This window comes from Synchiropus splendidus, chromosome 17 (assembly GCF_027744825.2).
Source record: "Synchiropus splendidus isolate RoL2022-P1 chromosome 17, RoL_Sspl_1.0, whole genome shotgun sequence".
Taxonomy (NCBI): domain Eukaryota; kingdom Metazoa; phylum Chordata; class Actinopteri; order Syngnathiformes; family Callionymidae; genus Synchiropus; species Synchiropus splendidus.
This window is the reverse complement of record NC_071350.1, coordinates 14,622,389-14,642,466: the sequence shown is the minus strand read 5'-3', so window position 1 is coordinate 14,642,466 and position 20,078 is coordinate 14,622,389. Positions and strand designations below refer to the sequence as shown.

The 20,078-nt window shown below is 43.1% G+C and overlaps 3 protein-coding genes across 6 annotated transcripts; 2 read left to right on the top strand and 1 right to left on the bottom strand.

The window, feature by feature from the left end:
- Positions 1-157: 157 nt before the first annotated feature.
- On the bottom strand, positions 158-3,566 carry rbmx2 (RNA binding motif protein X-linked 2). The gene is made up of 7 exons (XM_053846289.1): positions 3,415-3,566; positions 2,719-2,866; positions 2,236-2,351; positions 2,089-2,140; positions 1,885-2,014; positions 1,605-1,794; positions 158-1,543 (listed from the first exon to the last, which is right to left on the bottom strand). The coding sequence occupies exons 2-7, from the start codon at positions 2,721-2,723 to the stop codon at positions 918-920; spliced, it is 1,119 nt and encodes a 372-aa protein (XP_053702264.1). The 5' UTR covers positions 2,724-2,866; positions 3,415-3,566; the 3' UTR covers positions 158-917.
- On the top strand, positions 3,019-11,582 carry ap4m1 (adaptor related protein complex 4 subunit mu 1). 3 transcript variants are annotated; one of them, XM_053846285.1, is made up of 16 exons: positions 3,019-3,250; positions 3,500-3,558; positions 3,738-3,823; positions 3,933-4,039; positions 4,112-4,208; positions 4,533-4,643; positions 4,780-4,854; positions 5,214-5,276; positions 5,350-5,416; positions 5,471-5,524; positions 5,612-5,718; positions 5,790-5,881; positions 6,676-6,720; positions 7,638-7,688; positions 8,978-9,095; positions 9,156-11,582. In XM_053846285.1, the coding sequence occupies exons 2-16, from the start codon at positions 3,501-3,503 to the stop codon at positions 9,345-9,347; spliced, it is 1,323 nt and encodes a 440-aa protein (XP_053702260.1). In that variant the 5' UTR covers positions 3,019-3,250; position 3,500; the 3' UTR covers positions 9,348-11,582. The 3 variants fall into 3 exon arrangements, with proteins under 3 accessions (XP_053702260.1, XP_053702261.1, XP_053702259.1); XM_053846286.1 differs by lacking the exon at positions 5,214-5,276; XM_053846284.1 differs by having other exon boundaries at positions 8,978-11,582.
- Positions 11,583-11,958: 376 nt separating this feature from the next.
- Positions 11,959-19,718, top strand: LOC128747976 (arrestin red cell). Of its 2 annotated transcripts, none has more exons than XM_053846288.1 (16): positions 11,959-12,259; positions 14,823-14,853; positions 14,995-15,055; positions 15,262-15,306; positions 15,403-15,500; positions 16,431-16,529; positions 16,618-16,677; positions 16,785-16,852; positions 16,960-17,095; positions 17,163-17,247; positions 17,315-17,387; positions 17,457-17,594; positions 17,666-17,749; positions 17,809-17,885; positions 18,014-18,068; positions 18,143-19,718. In XM_053846288.1, exons 1-16 carry the CDS (start codon positions 12,237-12,239, stop codon positions 18,228-18,230), a joined length of 1,221 nt encoding a protein of 406 aa, XP_053702263.1. In that variant the 5' UTR covers positions 11,959-12,236; the 3' UTR covers positions 18,231-19,718. The 2 variants fall into 2 exon arrangements, with proteins under 2 accessions (XP_053702263.1, XP_053702262.1); XM_053846287.1 differs by having other exon boundaries at positions 11,964-12,259; positions 18,140-19,718.
- Positions 19,719-20,078: the final 360 nt, after the last annotated feature.

The window sequence follows — 20,078 nt, the reverse complement described above, 5'->3', positions numbered from 1 at the left end:
TTGATCCCACATTTAATAAACCAATTAACGTATGGATTCATATAACTTTGATCTCACTATATGATTCAAGGCGCGACTTGATGCTTTAAACACAAACTCTGACCTGATTTTCTCTGTTGAAGTTTAATTAAAGAGATCCTAGTTTGAGCACCTCTGGGTGGATTTGTGTGTCGGGAGTGTCCCGCTCCACTCGTGTGGAGGGATTTTCTTTCTTTTCAGCACGTTAGGTTAATTGGGGTCGAAGAGAACTCTAAGAAAGGTTAATTGTCGAGGGATGACCCGGAAACTTAAGCTGCGAGATGAGAGCAAGGACCATAGGAGGACTGAGCTAAGGAGGCTTTCTTTTAAAATGAGCACTGGAGAAATTATGGAAGAATTTTATTGTTTCACATTTAACAAACCCTGGTGGACTTCCAGCTTGAGGCAGAAACCATGTTGGTAGTAAGCTAAATCTAAGAGACCTCTGTCCAAGCCAGGGACTTGCATCTGGAAGTGAAAGCAGACACACTTGGAAAAATCTAGTTTATTAAAAAAAAAAACAGGTTGGACTAGGCATGAACAGATGTGAGTTTGGGCGTGACTGTTTTCTTCAGTGAGGAGAAGCAGTTTGTATGTGAGACATTCAGAATGATGTCATAGAATTTCTGTAGTTTAACAGCCGCCTGTGTGTCGCCAAGCAGCTGGTGCCGTTCTGGCTCCACAGACATGCACAATCGCTTCCATGGAATTGATGTCTTCACAATGGAGCTTATTGCATCAGTTGGTGGACGACATGTTACTGCTCATGGTTTCTTGTTATTAAAATGGTCTTCACGAGACAGACGTGTTCAAACAAATCTCGCAGATGAACAAACTGATCCTTTAAATTTAATCGCTGTACATCGCTGGCCTCTGGTGGTTGCAAATGCAACTACACCTCAATACCTGTCCCTTCTTCTGTCATCCCTGTCTGTGTCTCTTCTCCCACTGTCTCGTTCTCTGTCTCTTCTTCGCTCATCTCCCTCTCTCCTTCTTTCGTATCTCCTATCGTCATCGCTGTCGCTCCTCCTGTCCCTCTTTCTTCTACCATCATCGCTGTCACTCTCTCTCCTCTTGTCCTCCCTGCCCCTCTTCTTCCTACCGTCATCACTGTCCGACTGTCTCCTCCTCTCATCTCCGTCGGCTTCCCTCCTCTTGTCATACAATGCTTTACTCTTCTCCTCCCTGTCTTTCTCTCTCCTCCTGTCATCCCGTTCCATTTCCCACCTCCTATCATCTGTTTCTTTTTTCCTCACATCTCTATCTGTTTCTCTTCTACGGTCATCTCTTTCAGTCTCTCTCCTACTTTCATGCCTGTCTGTGTCCCGTCGTCTCTCTTCCTCCTGGTGACTCTCTCTCAGGGTTGGTCCCTTGTGGTTGTACTTGTTGTAGGCAGTGTCTTCCCTTTCCTGCTTGATCGAGACAAGTGTCGGCCCGTTGGAGGATGGAGAAGAGGAGCGTGATTCTCGACTTTCCCTCTCTTTTTTCTTCTCTTTCTTCTTCTTCTTTTTCTTCTCCTTCTTGTCTGTGATATAGTGATAGAGATATCAGAACGCATAGCTGGTAAACAAGGCCTTGCAACTCACCTTTCTTGGATTTTTTCAGAGGGATCACAAACTGCTCTTCATCCTCTCCAGAGGAAGACGAGGGTGAAACTGGAGCTTTGGGAGCGCAGCCTTCTTCTCGCAAATGCTTGGTGACATCGTCGATATCATCTGAATCCTTGGGTGGGCGGTAGTCCTTGACATGGTCCACGCGGATGGTCCGGCCTTTAATCTGGGTGAAAAAACAAGCAAGAACTGATGGTAAAAGACCTGCTGATGCCAAGTAGGACAACAGAACACATGACAAGATAGACGTCCTCACCCTGATGCCGTTTAAGTTGTCCACAGCCAAGATCGTAGACCTCTGATCCTCGTAACATAGAAAGCAGAACCCTTTGGACTTTCCAGTCTTTTTGTCTCGCACCAGATTAATGTTGACAACCTCTCCATACCTGTGTGGCATGACATTCAAAATTAACATCAAACAAAAAGAAACAGCTGCTAGGTGAGGTGTTCACAGACTCACTGTGAAAACACACAGATGAGGTCGCCCTCTGACAGCTCATATGGAAACCCCCCTGCAGCAAAAAACAAACAGATGTAATGGACTGTGATGTACTTTGCAAATAAAACAATAAAATGCAATAATGACAATCATAATAACTGATCGTACCGACAAAGATCCAGGCGCTGTTCTTGTAAACGCTGTGCCAGGAAGCTGTGTCGTTCACACCAAGATCAGCTTCACGCTCATTTAACTCGTTGATCAGCTTCACTTTAGTCAGAGGACTGAAAACAAACAATGATTGTACAGTATGTCGTATGTGTATATGTGGTATTACACCATCTATCACCTTTTTATGTGCTTTAGTTGGTTCCCCAGCCTTTTCCCGTGCTCATCACTGACATCTTTACATTCTATTTCGCCCACTAACAATAACCTTACGAGGTAAAAGTCTAGGTCCACTCTGATGGACATTGTGGGATTTGTACTACGAACATTACAACATAGAGCCAATATATAGTATCGTGTGCGAAAGCAACGATCTATAAACTGATTTAAACGTCGCACATACACAGCAGGAAATGAAACAAATTTATGAAAAGCCTTTACTGTGTATAAATATCAATCAAAACGTAATAATAGTGAACTTACTTCATTTTCAATGGCCTCAAGAATCACGACGGTACTTGCGTTTCAAAAACAAGAAGGACTTCCTGTTTAAACTACCTCTCGCCTGCCATCTAGTGCCTGGATGTCCTTGCTATAAATTCGCGTAACTTCCTCTTTTTTCTCTTTTTCTCTGAAGGTGAACGCATAAATATGGTTAGTTTTTATTCAAGCAATTGATCACATACATTAGTATACTAGGGAATCTTTAGATATCCAAATCAGACCGTTTATCCCAAACGTGATGATACCCTCCTGGACGAAAGGAGGCGCAGTGGAGTCACAACTGTGCGTTTACTACCGGCATGTAAACATGGGATGAAAACAGCCTTGAAATTTATATTTATGAATAAAAGCGTGACTTGTAATTTTTCGATCTTGGAATGCATGTGCATGTTTGTACATAATTTTCACTCTAGTTTTCTTTAATGGTGATAATCCGGTACACTTAAGTCGTAGTTGTTTACGGAAAATGCCCCACAGTTTGGAGCTAATATCGATACTTGAGAGGTAACAGGTACGTTTGAAACCTACTCTTTTTAGTGTATTTGATCAGCAGTGTTTTTTACGCTGTTGTGACTTAGAATTAGAACAAATCGCCTAGGCATAGAGACATACAGGGAAGAGATACGTTTACGTTTATTCTTGTTTTAGTAATGATAGCGACACCCTGCTACTTACATGACTTGTCGTTAGTGTTTGTCGTTTTTGTGTCACTTTGGATTTACGCTCTTCATTTATGCCGTGAATTCTTTTGCCTTCACAGGATGATCTCTCAGGTCTTCATATTGTCCTCGAAGGGGGATCGTCTGATCTTCAAAGACTGTATCCTCCAAAAGACATCAGTACAGTAGTAGTGACAGAATCTTGTGCTCATGATGAAATTAACATTGAAGGATCTATGTTCTGCTGCACAACATTTCACCTCTTGTGCATAATGGATTATTGAAGATATTGTTTACCTCCAACACAAATGAAACAAACCTTAATCTGTGATCATCCAGTCAGAGGAGACGCTGGGAGTGATGTCATCAATATTTTCTATGAGAAAGTCACTGCTCTACCAGGAGACCAACCTCCTGTTGTGATGGTGATCAAGCTGAATTTTATTTTGAATATTTCCAGATGATTGTCAACAAATCTGTATGTTAGTAAATTTCTGTTGTGCCAAAATATATCCCTGTATGTTTTGTCTGCAGAGTCACAAGAGTCTTCACTTTGTCCATGTGCGGCAGGCGGGACTTTACTGGGTGGCCACCACTACCGCCGAGTCCTCCCCATTTACTATCATTGAATTTCTCAACAGGTAAACTGTGCTGGCATGTGACAGAAACAAGATGATTATGTGTGACCTTAACCTGCGCCTGTGTCTGGCCAGGTTAGCCTCACTGGTCCGGGACTACTGCGGCTGCCTGACTGAGAAGTCTGTGCAGATGAACTTTGCTCTGATCTATGAGCTCTTGGACGAAATTGTTGTAAGTTGCCCCAGTTATCGTAACCACACTTTTTTTCCAATTCAGTAGAATGTGAAACTGCTGTGAGCAGAAGAACTTCAAATGTCAGGGTTGGTCTTCTATGAGTAGTTTGTGCCATTCTCACGCCTTAATCTCACAGTTATAAATATTTTTGTTTGTCTGGATGTCTCTTGTTGATCTGACAGCTGACTATGTCTTGGTGTTGGTACGTCAGTAGTTTACTTGTAAAAGCTTTAGACAACAAAGTAATAAGATGTAATATTCCTTCTGTAAATAACCACTTCTCATCTTGAATTTGGGGTAACCTGCCTTCATCTGTTGCAGGATTTTGGCTACATCCAGACAACATCGTCTGACATGTTAAAGAACTTCATCCAGACTGAGGCGGTCTCCTCTCGACCTTTCAGCCTCTTTGACCCCAGCAATGTTGGTCTGGTGGGTTTACACTTGTTCTGCGACACACATCTGTCCAGAGGCATTTAATGATGTTAAACAATTGGTCAAAAACTGCTTGAATTGCTTCGTATAAAGTGCTGTTTGTGGGAGCCTCCTACTAAGATTTGTTTGTCAGTTTGGGGCAGAGACGCAACAGAGTAAAGTCGCACCGAGTTCAGCTGCAACCAGACCCATTCAGACACGTGAGCAGGTACAACTATCTATATCATCCCTTCCTCCACTGATCTGTCCATCAAAATATCCATCAAATATTCTGTCCATTATTGTTGTTTTATTTCCATCCTTCCATACGTCTAATATTCTGCCTGTCCACATTTTCCTTTCCACCAATCCAAGCCCCCACCCAGCATCCACCCGTTGAATGACGCCATTTGACCCTCTACGTCGTTCTATCCATTCCCAATTTCCCTCTGCTGACAGCGTGACAATGTTGTTCCAGGATATTCAGCCTCCACCCAGAGTGGAAACTTCCTGAATCTATTTTGACCTTACAGTTTCCACTTTGTGTGTATGTGTATCCATCTATGTGTGTGTGTGTGTTTGTCACAGGGAGGCAAGAGTGAAATCTTTGTGGATGTGCTGGAGAGGATGACGGTCGTGATCGGCTCCAATGTGAGAACCTTGGGTCACAAATATCGAGCGAGCATGACCAGAATATCGCTGACACACTTTTGTCTCTGTTAAGGGAGTCTTGATGAAGGCGGACGTGGAAGGAGAAATTAAAGTCAAGTGTTACACTCCAAACTGCTCTGGTAGGACAAGAAAAGATAAGCCCGTTATATAGACACTGACTGGTGTGTTTTCAGAGATCAGGATGGGACTGAATGAGGAGCTCAGTATTGGGAAGACTCAGCTCCGGGGTATGTTGAGAGTTTGCTGTGTGCTCCAGCCGTGGCCCTCAACACAAGGCGAGTCTTTCTTTTACCAACATGTCGAATGATCTCCAGGTTACGGGGCGGCGGTCCGTGTTGATGAGTGCAGCTTCCATCAGGCGGTCCAACTGGACGAGTTTGAATCTCACCGGATACTGCGATTAAGTCCGAGTCAAGGAGAGGTCAGTCCTCATGTCTGCATGCTGAAGAGATGGCTGGTTGTTTACATAACACTGCAAACTCTTTCATTCAGCAAACAGTGATGCAGTATCGTTTGACGGATGATCTTCCATCTGCTCCTCCGTTTCGTCTCTTCACCTCCATTGAGAGAGATGGGAACGGAAGGTAAATGCTTTGCGCCGACAACCACACACATCTGAGCTTGCGTCGCAGGGGCCCCAGGCTGAGCAAAGAGGCCCAGACTTCCCTCTCCCCAGAAACCTTCTGCAGCTTATATGGTGGGGTCAGGAAACTTCCAGGAAATCTGGGAGGTGACTAGTCATATTTTCGGGTTATTGAATGATCTTATGATATCATAATCACACATTCATCCAAATGTGCCCTGAAGAAAACTCAAACTTCCTCAAATACAAAATGCTAATTCTGACTTGAGGCTCCAAAAGACGGGTGTGGTCATGTGAGAACTGTCAACTGGCTCAGATGCAACAAATGGGGAAGTCACAACACTTTTCACTTCAACAGTTTTTAAAAAGTTGCTTGTTACTACGCATGGAACGTTATAAATATTTGTTTTAATCTTCGGCTGAGTCTTATTTCATCAGAGAAAACCAGGGGTGAATTAGTGACCCTATATTGACTATGATTATTCTGCTTAGAATCAGGGTCACTGACCTTTGAGGTGCTGATCCTTATCCCTCCTGATAACATGCACAAAAAAAGATTGCACAACCTGATCATTTAGTTCACCAACAGTGAAGAAGACAGGACAGAAGCTAAAGCGAAGTAGGCCAACTGTTGAATGAGTTTCCTGTGTGAAGAGCAGGAAGTTCATTTGACGTGATGTCCCCTATACATTTTCAATATCAATACCCGCAAGGTTGAACTTAATTTGCTTTTATTGAGAAGTACCTGAATCGTGTGCTCACAGATTTATCTGATGTGTTCTGTACTTCCTGCAGGCTGTTGATCTTTCTAAAGCTCCGCTGTGATCTTCCCCCAAAGAGGTGTGTTTCAATTTGATCACGTTTTCAAAGAAGAGTGGGAAACCTGGTCTGATTTAAATGAAACATTTGTGTTTGTTCTATACAAAGTGGAATCATCTGGACCCGCACACTCTTTTTTTTCAAAATGTTTTTCAAATGCATTTTCCTGTTTACACAAATTCACACCTTTGCAAGAACACAAAGACCCAGAGTTGCTCATGCACACACACACACACACACACACACACACACACACACACACACACTCACATTTGTTTTTCTATCATTGTGGGGACATTGTTAACCCTTTCCCCAGCCTCTCACCCTAAACCTAACCCCCTATACTCCACACACACACACACACACACATACTGGTTTGTCACACCATGTTTGTGATATTGCTCATGCTTTTCCCCATCCTCTCCCACTAAACCTGACCATCCAAAACAAATAACTAATCTTCACCAGAACTCAGACTGAAATCCAACTATAATGATCCAGTTATTTTAAACTTTTCATCCTCAAACTGAAGGTTGGAGCAAAGCAAAGTGTCCTAGTATTGTATTTCCAAGAATTAGTCCCCATGAGGATAGTTATACAACTATACACAGACACACACACACACACACACATACACACACACAGGCACACACACACTTGTACGGCTATATTTGTGGGGACCGCTCATTGCCATAACCCTTTCCCCAGCCTCTCACCCTAAATTTAACCATCAAAAAACAAATGGCTACCGTTAACCAGCACTTTGAACCAAACTGAAACCCAATTACAATGACCCAGGCAGGGTCAAGGTGGGGTCCGGCAAAAGGACACACAAAGGGACACCTAAGGGCCCCACAAGGGAGTGTCTTTAATTACTGTTTATGAGATGTGACAGGCATATTGTGGTATGAATTTAACGTACATGGATTTCATTTCAGCTCTGCCATCAACGTAGCTGCAGTCGTCCCAGTTCCGAAAAGCTCTGTCAGGTGAGGCTGGAGTCAAATCATCTTCTCGTCATATGTAAAGTGTGCGCTCGTCTTAACGTGTGACTCTCCGTGCGTGTATTTGAATATGATGCCCAGTAATTCAAACTTTAGTGAAAATCAATCAGCCGGTTGTTTCGACTCTAATTTGTTTTGTAAAAGCAGGAAAATATAAGACGATGCACAAGAATCCGAATTTGACTGGAAATAGCGAGCGACGACGAGTCAGCGAGTTTTAAATTTTGCTTTCAATTTAATGTGTAGATTTTGACATGGATAATGACAGAAACCAGAAATTATGTATTAATAAATAATGTACTCACAAGGAGAAGGTGTAGGAGGTAAAGGCAATTCGAGGATGTTTTAGTGATATGTGCTGAATATGAATAAAATATTTTCATTTTGCCCTGAAGAATGTGAAAAGACATTGAAAAAAAACTGTTGTCCAGGAAAACTGTAATATAGGGAATTTATTTTTTAGAGGTTGCTGAAATATATGGGGTGTATTTTAGTATCATTGTAGAAGTTGAATGATTTATGAAAAAGTTGAGCAGAGATTTAAAAAAAAATAAAACTGGTTCAAAATAGATTCTCTTTTCACAAGAGTTTATCTCATTTATATTTTCAGGGGAGAACTATTCATCTACTGTATTGATTTAACCTTTACCTGGTCGGTCGGTTAAGGACCAGTTTTTATGAGAACCTGGCTGGAGGACAGAGCACTGGGCAGATAAAAAACAAAGGGACTTGAAAGCAAATCAGGAAGCTGTTTAGAGACTACACTAAACTCAAAACACTGGACATGTGATAAGTGAAGCCCTAACAGCAGGCACACTTGTGTTGTGGAACACCTGTGCTGATGATTCGGCCAAATGAGGACTGGGTTTTGATGAAGCTGGGAGTGTGGGAAGTGAGCATCGATATCGTCACTGAGACGACGAGCAGAAACCACTCCAGCGGGACTAGAGTGAAGGCCGCGCCAGAGTATAAATGGAAGTGGTGGATATTGGATTGGGCTCCAGTTACAAAATGGGTGGTGAAATTGGGAGCAATCGTGTTCATCCAAGGAGGAAATTTCAAAGATGCTTGATGTTCCAGTAGTAGCTGATCGAGGGCCCTCTTTATCAGCTGAAAGCTTCAGTCGGGATTATCAACCAATCCAATCCACATTCATGGTTGAGATCACATGACCTTCGATTAGTCAGTACCAGTACTTTGTCATGCTCAGCTGTTATGTTTTGATTCAGCTCAAGAGGGATGTTTTTGTTTGTTTTGTCTGTTTGTTCCATCAGTGTGTCGCAGGAGCTGAGCAGTCCCGATCAGAGCGCCGAACTGAAGCCAGAAAACCGAGCCATCGTATGGAAAATCCCGCGGTTTACAGGAGGGACGCAACTGAGTGCTCTTTTCAAGGTAAACACGCCTGCATGGCCAGGATGTTGCAGAAGATTACATGTATGCATCCTGCTGCAGGTGGAGGTGTCGGGTTTCAGCTCTGCCTCCATGCTCGAAGTGGGTCCTTTATGTTTGAGCTTCGAGCTGCCAAAGGTCACCGCCAGTGGCCTGCAGATCCGCTTCCTGCGACTCTCGCCCGTGCAGGCTGGACCGCCACTCAGATGGGTTCGATACGTCACTCACTCCGACTCCTACACCGTCCGGATTTAGACCAGCGACTGTGAGGGAGAAGGAGCCTTGAATGTTCTCATTTTCTCCAAAAATCTTAATCTGTCACCAGAGACCAAAACAGTTGCTGAAAAATGAAGTTTTTCTGACTTTATATTCCTTTAAAGCCTCTCCTCAATGACTTATGCATTTTTGTTTAAGGACCCGTCAATAACCTTTAGTGGCTGTTGGTTTCATTTTCAAACCATCACAAACAACAGAGTAGCAACGTTCTCTTAAACACTGCAAGAGAATTATTGCATGCGGCAAAGTGCCCCTCAGGCTACAGATTCCAGGGTGCTGATTGGATGAACTCCTGGGGCCATATGACCATTTCATGTCTGCGACTGGATGAGCTGCTGTGCTGAAGGGATAGGATTTGTTGCATATCACTTGCCCCAATAGCAATATATAACAAACAGCAATCTATTTTCAAAATATGATTTATAATTTAGAGGTGAAATGTTGTTCAAACATGCATATAAAATGCTGCTTCCTGTGAAAAGTTGGCTAACCCTGGATAACCGTTGCATGTGTTTCACACTCAAGATGTTTATGGTATGCTATTAAATTGAATTAAAAATAGCAATTGAGTTGAGATATGAATATGGTCATCACCATCCTACTTCTGAAACCATTTGTGCTAGAGTAGAAGGCCGAGAATGTCTGCAAACTCTGGTCCTCCTCGACACCAGTAGGTCAGGGCAGTTGACCAAGTCGGTAGGTTAAATAGAAGCTCAGAGATGTTTATGTTTCATGAAAGTGTCTTCCCTGCCTGCTGCTGCTACAATTGATACCTATTTCTCTTCCTTTGGACCAATGTGTCGCAGTCAAGGCTTGCAGCCAAATCTGGAAAAAAATAAGCATCAGTACAGATGGCCTCCTGTACATGTCGATGCTCTGACCCATGAACTTTTCAGTGTCCAAGTTTTGCTGTTTGTTGGGCTGTTTTGTGGCTGAAAAATCCCGCAGATGGAAGAAAGTGAAAAAAAAATGGCAACGCGGATGTATGTTTGTGCCTTGAGGAGGAAGAAAAAACAGAGCGCCTCTTGTGTCATATATCAGCTGTGAAAGTGCAATGTCTATGCTTTGACTCAAACCACGATGAAGCTAATAGTAGCCTTCCAGAATTACGTCAGAGAATGATGTAACATTCTTTTTAGGCTCTTAGGCAATCCAGTTAATTTGGCTCACGACTTTTGACTGCATGAACTTTGGCACCGCTGATAAAGAGGATTTCAAGTAGCATCACATGGCTTTTCCACTGTGGTATGGAGAAGTTGTTTTAGGTGTGAATCCTCCTACAGTTGTCGCTGTATGGACACACACCGAAACGTGCTGAGTGGCTATTATTTTGCCAGAGCTGTGACTCATTATTCCCAAGATGTTACAGGATTTGTCTCAAACTTTTCTCTATTAAAATGAAGAAGAGGAGGACAAGCAACTTCTGAATTTATCCACTGTTTCATTGACTTACAGCTCCTTTATATTTTCAACTAGAAACGCCATTCAAAGCTTAAAATGTAGTCCTCTGTAAACCTGTAAGCAAAAATATGTACCAATAAGTCACATATTTTTTCATCAATTCAGCTTCAAACACCCACAAGTAACCCACAAGTTGCCCTTTGCCTGTATTTAGGTGGCCCTCATGAAGTCAGAGTGAAACTATGAAAGTGATCATCATTTTCCCCTTCATTTCTCCCACTATTTCACACGAGACAAGAGAAATGGCTTTAATTGAATTTTTTTTTTTATAATACTATGTTGTGCCTCAAAATAAATGACAAAAATTAAATTCTTTTGTAATGTTCCCTGGTATCATATTTTCAGGCTTTGCTCTTAACTCTGGGATTTGCTACTAAATAATCTTCACAGACTTATACCAAAGATTCTATCGACATTCTAAGAAATATAGTCATATAACCCATTTTATAAAATTATTATACTTTTTGAAATCTCTGCGCATTTCATTAACTTATTTACATATTTTAATTTTCATTTTTTGAGGAATTTCTCCTGTCTTTTGGTCTGCTGTCCCAGTATAACATGTCTTATAGGAAGTGTAATTGCCCACTCCTGCTGTATAGTGGCACCCAGTGAAACAACACACAGTGAGCAGACTTTTTTTTAAATGTTTGATTCACATTTTTATGCATGTGTTGTTTCCCGGACATCAACAGTGAGTCGCAACAGATCGGTTCTTTTTTTTTTTTTTTTTTTGTAAATGGAAAAAATAAACATCAGATGTCATCAACCATTGGCGTAAATGTCCAGTATCCCGTCCTCCAGTATCTGAGAAATGTATTTAATGACACTGGGCTTCAGTCTGGGCTAAAGGTCAGAACTGAATAAAGGCATACATTAGGAGCAGCTCCAGTCAAAACACACCCAGGCAAACGGCCACATGCTGTAGCATTGACACCTGCAGCTTCTTCAGAAATGGCATCGTCTTACACCTGCTTCCTTGAGATGACAATACTTGCTGAGTCAAATTCTGACGATCCATTTTAACAGGATGGAGCGGACTCAGGACCAGGTGTGAGCTGAGGCTTTAGATACCAGTCTGACATGTTTGAGCTGTAACACAAGTATCAGTGTTGAAAAGGCTCGTGAGTATCGCCTCGCGGTGAATCATCTCCTCTCTGCTTTTCAACATTTGGTGCTTCGTGCTGTCACACGCGCGTCCGTACACGCAGCAGCGCGCGCGCAAACAACAGACCTGCCTTTGCGGAAGTCAGCGGAGGAGTCGAGGCGGCGCTACATCCAAATTAGCATACGAACTAGTTATCGGTGGATGGACGCGGACTGGGGGCTCTCGCAACAAACGCCACCTCTGAAGTGAACGCTGCGCTCATTTTGTCATCGCTCTCCTGTCGTCTGCCTGCAGAGGAGATGGGGGACAAGGCGGGCACCAGGTAGGCGACCCGTCTCCGCAGCTAACCGCTAGTTAGCACCGTTCTCACGCAGTGCGCTAACGTTAGCAGCGCAGCTGCTGGCCCGGGGGAGCAGCGCCGCGGCGGGCGACATTTGCTTGTTGTTCAAGCTGAATCCGAACTCTGTTTGCACCATATACATCCCCACGCTTCGTGTCCTGCTTCAAATAAAGTGACCTCGTTCGTAGGAGGCGAAGTTAGCGCAGCAGGGTGGGGTTAGCTAACCGCTGCGGTGCCTCTCCAGCGGACAGGACGTGAACCATATTCCTCCTTCAAAACGCATCGTTTTTAAACCACCTAGGACCCTTCAAACCGTAACATAAACGTGGTGTTGTACAATGGAACCAGATGCAAAGGGGGTTACGCGTAGCACCGCGGAGTGATTGGCATTTAAAACACGTCTCGGTGATGGGAACACGAATTCCCACGGTGGTTTTCCAGCTGAGACAGACGCGGCAGGCGCCTGTCAGGTTCGCGAAAACTCTGTTTGGCTTCGATAAATGGAGGAAGTCATCTGCATCGTATATGTAAACACGTGCCTAATATGGAATGCTGTTGTCTCTTCCCATGCAAATGTGTGCGAGTGAAAGTTTGAGGCAGCCAAGTTGTTCCTCCTGCAGGATAATTAGTTTTGTTTGCTTGAACTTCATAATTAATGACGGGTTGACATGAGTTGTGCCACTGATGTTTGTCCTCGGATCAAGACTGCGCTCTTCACTGTGACGTTTCCTTTAAATCTATGGCCTTTACCGTCCAGGGCCGATGCTGGCTGTTTTCCCAGTATTCACACTTCTTCTTTATATAGTCAGAGCCTGCTTCAAATTGAGTCACCTTCAAAGTGCTGACATCTATTATCATAGCTACTATGGAGCACATTAAACAGTCACCTGTCAGCACATGTGTTGAGAAAGTCCAGACTCAGTGTTGTGACAACACTAGGTGTTTTCCTCTGTGCCAGTGAGCCACTTTTCTAAGTCGGTTAGTTTAATAAAATGTCAAGCCACTGACTGCGAATCAGGAAAGTGTCCTTCATTCTAAATTATTCCAAACACTTTGGCAAATTGCTGTTTAACTTGGAAGAGTAAAACAATATCAGTAATGGAAGCGAAGCGACTTCATTTGAAGTGCAAATGTCATTTTTGCTCAGTATTTCTAGGCAAGTAGGGCTCTGGGTTATTACTACGGGCATCTCTTTCTAAGTCATGTTTTGTTGAAAGTTGCGCCTCTCAACTTGCATGTTTAGTTAGTATTAACAAATATGCAACAGGGATGTAGAAAAAAATTCCTTCATTCTTATCTATATCTTCGACAGTTGCTTCCTGAATCAGCATAAGGCTCACTGGGATATGGGTCATTGTTCATCCAGCCACTTAACTAAACAGTTTTCCCACCAGAATTCTGTGTAGTTTTCAATGTTGAATGTTAACTTGGGGTGCTGTCTGCCTCCTGCATCGCACACCTGATCTATTTCTCCGTCATGTCCGGAAAGTACAAGATGTGTATTCACGGCAGAAAAAAGACTTAAATGCGGAAGCAGAGCAGATCTGAATGTGAACGTCACAGGCAGAATTCTTTAAAACAAGAAGAGGGAATTAACCTTGATAACGTTGCATTTGACTGTAGTGTCACACATATTGGTTATGAGCTCCAAAGCTCCAGAGGTTGCAGTTTGACGTAAAGAGGTTGTGATATACAAGTATAATTCAGATAGTCTGAAACACCCATTGATACATTGACAAATAAATATTTGTATTTTTTCCTTGGAAGCAAAGTTTATTTTAAAATGTACATCCTCTGTTTTATAGAAATCGAGTTCTTATTTGTGGCTGTGAGGCAAGTGTGAGGAGTGGAAATTGATATCAGAGCTCTGACTTGTGGGCTGTCATGATGGTGCATTAGAGCTTTTCCATCTTCCATCTTGTCCCAAGAGGCACTTTGAACAAGGTGCTCCATGTGAGAAGGTGTACGGTGGAATCATAAATATGATTAATGGAGGAAAAAACCTGGAGACATCACACACCTGTAGAGTTCCATACATCTATTTTTCCTCCTGTTATTTCCTGAGTTGAAAGCACATGCCGTTCTGTGTGATGACGCGTATGGTGTATCAATAAAAACAAGTTCATTAACATTAATTAGCAGCTGCTGTTCTTGTCTTGACGTTAACATACTTCAGGTGGCACTAGTTGCTAACGGTGACAGGGATGGGTCCCCAAAGGCCGGGCCTGAGGCTGCTGCCATAGGTCACCAGTGAGCCATGTGACCGTTAGATGGCTGAAGATCACAAGTTTAGGCTTTTGCTGTTTCAAGATGGAATCCTTGTTTACTATAGAGCAGAGTTGGACTACAAATACAATAATAATAGGAGAAATAAGGAGAATGAAATATGTCACTGCATGTCATTATGCATGATGATGGGCTCACAGCTCGCAATGAACACTTCCTGTTCCTGTGGTTATCGGTTGAGAGTTGTTTTCTCCTTTGACATTCTGGTCACAAAATCAATTGGACCGCAGAGTTTTGATTCTCTGCTTTGTTTTTGCAGAGTTTTTAAGAAGTCAAGTCCGAACTGTAAGGTGAGATTTCCTTTCACTACACAACTTACTTCCTCCCAATGTTAAAACATCCTTTTTTGATGGTGAAACAAGCAGTTTCTTCAGTGGTTGCAGCTAAAGTTTCACATATAAGCTGAAATGGTTGTGAATGTGCTTGTACAGGTGACGGTTTACCTGGGAAAGAGAGACTTTGTGGACCACCTGGATCACGTTGATCCTGTTGGTGAGTAATTTGTAAAAGTAAATAAAATAACCCGATGAAGTTAACAGTTGAGAAATTGCAGATTCTTGAAATATGCCACACTGGTTGCGAGACAAGGAAACATTTTAAATGTTGACCGTCTTAGCGGGTTAAAACCCTACTTCAAGATGCAAATACGTATTTGTCGTCAAGCAATTGAGCGTCTCCTGTTTTCGTCCTGCTCCCAGATGGTGTGATCCTGGTTGACCCGGAGTACCTGAAAGACCGCAAAGGTAGCGGCACCTGGACTTAATCTTCTCTTTTTAAAACAAGGTTTAACGTGATTTGTAACAGATAACTAAAGTTTTGCCACTTTTTTTTCTCCCCAGTCTTTGTCACACTAACATGCGCATTTCGTTATGGCCGAGAGGATCTGGATGTTCTTGGTCTGTCATTCCGGAAGGATCTCTACATCTCCACCTTCCAAGTATGGGATTTTACTGGCTGCTGCTAAGGCTGACAGTCATGTGTTTTTAATCATATTGTTTTCGCAATTGTACATAATGTTAGGGACATTCTTATTTGGATGCAAAACAAGGTTTAAATTGGACTAAATGATAAATATATTAATAAATAAAATTACCCGACAATTTAGGAATAAATGTGCAATAATGGGCTGTGACTCAATGGAACCTGAATACATAAAAGAATAGTGATGTATTTGTCCAGATACATTTCTTGTGACTGCTTCCCTCACCACATAACCATTTAGCATGTGACTTAGTGAATATAGTTGTGGACCATAACATGTGGCAACTGCAGTATAGGTGGGTTTGGTTCTCTCCCTATCCTGGATGTATGTTCATCTTCTCCCAGCCATGGTCCATTGCTACAGCATCCTACTGACATGTTGCATCCGTCAGAGTCAGACACAGCCATGCTGTTTTGTCAAAGGAGAAACCTCTGTGAACTGTTCGTTGTGAGAATAGGTCTGAAATGTCTAGCCATCTCCAAGTTTGGTTGTTCGCGTTTGATCCTGTTTGAAGCCCCGGAGGTTCTTACAACGCCGCCGTGACGTTAGTTTAATCGTGGCAGCCAAACGTGAACGCGATTATAATCCTATTAACCGTGCAGTTAAATTCTTTGGCCTGCTCTTGACCTGCTTTTCTTATTTTAACTTAGCTTAAATATGCTAAAATATGCTGCTTTATTCATGTTATTATTGTCGTCGTCCATTGCGAATTTTGTTTTCTTAATGGTTGTTTTTCCCCAACATTTTTATCAATAACCTTTTTCATTCTGGGTGTTGTTTACACTTTGAGAGCCAGACGCCTCACGGCGCCCCCATCTGGTCATGTATTGTTTCTATGACGGTGAGGACTCAAGACGGTGCCCTCTGCCTTCCTCTCCGGAACAGGCTTTCCCTCCGGTACCAGAGGAGCGTAAAGCCAACAGTCGTTTGCAGGAGCGACTCCTGAAGAAACTGGGTCAACATGCCCATCCCTTCTACTTCACTGTGAGTCACATGACTGTGCCTGTTGGAGGACCTTCAGTCAGTGCTGTTTTTTTTCCTTTTTATTTATTTTTTTAATGTGTCCATGCAGATTCCCCAGAACCTTCCCTGTTCAGTCACTTTACAGCCAGGACCGGAAGATACTGGCAAGGTAGATGCACGAGTCAACACCATTTTAGTATTATTTAATGTTGACATCTGCGTCACCTAACAGCAGGGGAAATGTGTTATAAGCCACGCAACACTTCCTGTTTGCAGGCCTGTGGTGTTGACTTTGAGATCCGAGCGTTTTGCGCCAAGTCGATAGAGGAGAAGATCCATAAGAGGTAAGTTCAGAGCTGCAGGAGAGAAGTCCCGCTCCTCCAGCCTCCGAGGTGTCTGAGTCATGTTTGGGGGTTGGAGAGTATTGACATGGTTTTCATTGCGTCTGCAGGAACTCAGTACGACTGGTGATCCGGAAGGTTCAGTACGCGCCAGAGAAGCCCGGCCCTCAGCCCATGGTGGAAACCACTCGCAGCTTCCTGATGTCGGACAGATCGCTACACTTGGAGGCCTCGCTGGACAAAGAGGTACACGTGCACACGCACGCTTGTGAAAGACGCTCGTGACAACCATGTGCTTGTGGTTATCTGGCAGCTGTATTATCACGGCGAGCCCATCAGTGTCAACGTTCACGTCACCAACAACTCCACTAAGACGGTGAAGCGAGTTAAGATCTCGGGTATATAACACACTCAGACGCACCAAGACTCATTCCCAGACTCATTCACTGTGAATTCCTGTTCCAGTGCGTCAGTACGCTGACATCTGTCTGTTCAGCACTGCCCAGTACAAGTGTCCCGTGGCCCAGCTGGAAGCCGAGTAAGTCTCTCATCGTCGCTTAAATACACACGCTCACAGCTGAGTTAACATTTGGCTGCTGGTGTTCAGTGACCAGGTGTCGTCCAGTTCCACCTTCTGTAAAGTTTACACTCTCACCCCCACACTGGACAAGAACCGGGAGAAGAGAGGCCTGGCCCTGGACGGCAAGCTGAAGCACGAGGACACCAACCTGGCGTCATCCACCATGTATGCCACACGCAGCACCTGACCCCACCCTCTCCCGCCCCCCGCCAACGCTCCGCTTTCTCTTTTTTCAGTGTGAAGGACGTTACAAACAAAGAGGTTTTGGGAATTCTGGTCTCGTACCGGGTGAAAGTGAAGCTGGTGGTCTCGCGTGGCGGGTGAGTCTTCAGCCAACCCTCGGGGTTCAGCTCAGCCACTGACCATTTGTGATTTTCAGAGACGTGTCGGTGGAGCTTCCGTTCATCTTGATGCATCCGAAGCCTGCTGAGCCGCCAGCGTCGCGCCCTCAGTCAGGTGACCTCCCTCCTCCCATTTGTGTTCCCATCACGCTCCAGAGAAATGTTTTGGTGTAAATGGTGGATATGCACTGACACCTGGAGGTCATGCAGCAGCGTCCTAAACTATTGACGTGTATGTTGCAGCTGTACCTGAGTCGGACCCGCCCATCGACACCAACTTGATAGAGTTCGACACAAAGTGAGTCATGAATATACCCAGCTAGTTTTCCAACTCTGCTCGTGACAAAGGCTTTGGTTTTTTGTCCACAGCAGTGTCTCCCAAGACGACGACTTTGTCTTTGAGGACTTCGCCCGTCTGCGACTGAAAGGTGTGGTGGACGACAAGGATGAGGACTGCTAGGAGCTGTCACTGCTTCACACATGCACACACAAACACACACACACAATCATACGTTACATTCCCCAGCGGCTGGACGATACAGGTCTTCTTCCTTTCTCTTCGTCCGTTTCTTGCTTTGGAGGTTGGGGGGGGTGAAAAAAAAACTGATGTAGGCGGAGCTTTGTCTGCAGCATTTTGTGACACAGCCATCTACTAAAATGGAAACATTTGTAGGGAGCTCGTCCGTACTTTTATTTTGAAATTCAGTTGAATGTCGGCCGTCCCACAGCGACTTGTACAAACAGAATATATATTTGAAACATAGAAAAGACTCTTGTCGAGCCGCCTAGGTTGTTCAGTGATCGTCGTCTTTCTACACGCACGCACGCACACAAACACACAGGAATCTACTTCACCAGCATTCTCGCTCTCTCACACTGATTGGTCGGTTTTGTCTCACAGGAATTCTTAACCGTCACTTAAAGTAAAGCCTTTAAAGTAGTTCACACTTGAGAGTTTTTAATTCATTGCATGAATTCACTTTGTCCAAATGAAATGGGAACGTTTCTCCGGGCTCTTCTTGTTGCCCTCATTCTGAGTTGGGAGCTGTCGGCGTGGTGCTCCTTCATATCTAAAATCCAGCGACGCACTTTTGAGTCATTCGCTTTTTTTAAATCCAACATTTTTTTGTGCCTTTTTCCCCAAACTGTTGTTGCCAATGATTCTATGCCTCTGACCGGAATAAAGTCAAATTTTAACAGTAATAACAACCAGTGCTTATGCAGTTATCAGCTGAATAATTTGACTCAAAGTTGAAATTGTGTGTCTCTTTTTTTGCATGAACTCCCCTCTATATTTATCATCAAAGGTTTCATTGTTTTATTGCCTTAATTCTGTTTTCATGAGTACAAGCACATTTTCCCACTCATGTGACGTTATTTTGTATCTTAACAACTAAATAAATGAAGTAAATCGAGCCAAATTTATTGCCAAAAGCTGAATGAGACAAAGTGGACCAATCAGCACGAGAGTCTCCTGACCATCAAGCTCTCGCTTTATCAAACACAGATGCATTATGGGGGGTGTAGTTGACTGGGACTTTAAAATAAAAAATAAAAAAAAGTTAATTCGTCTGTAAAAATATATTTGTGTTTATCCTTTGGATATTTCTGACCCGACGGTCAGAATTCAGGAAGACGAATGTTGAATTTCTTTGACGCTTGACAACTTATTTTTTTGTAAAGTTTTGTTTTTAGTCGCTTCAGACAAACCGCCAAACTGTTAGGTCTGAACATGGGCTCATGGCGGGCGCCATGAGGGGAAGAAAAGGCGAGCGCGCATGCTTCTCTGGTTTGGCGAGCAGTGCTGTGAATCGTACGAGCTGTGACTCTTGTCTTTACGTTGTCGTGCATCTGTGGGGTAACTTTGCTACGTGTGAAAATATTTTTGATGAAGTGCCACGCCCCGGCCTGTCGATGCTATGTTGTCTATAAACAGGAAGTGAAATTACTCTGCTTCTGATTCTAATTATTATAACTTCTACTGTACCTTCATGACGACACCATTATCCCCCGTAATCATTTCAGAGTTTATTGTTTCAACTTGTATTTTTTATTTTGAGATTTTTATTTTAGTTCTCTTTTTATTATTAAAGTTAAATTGAACTAACAGATAATGTGTTTGTGCAATTTTCTTCTACATGTCGAACTTAGCTGAAAACTGAATTTAGAATAAAAAAATATAGTATTTGTTTTTTAAAAAAACTATTTAACTGACTGTATTAATAAAAAATATCAATCTTTTCATAATATTTCAAATAAAATGTAAAAATTCTGTTTTTGAGATGTTATCTTTGACAAGACTAAAAAA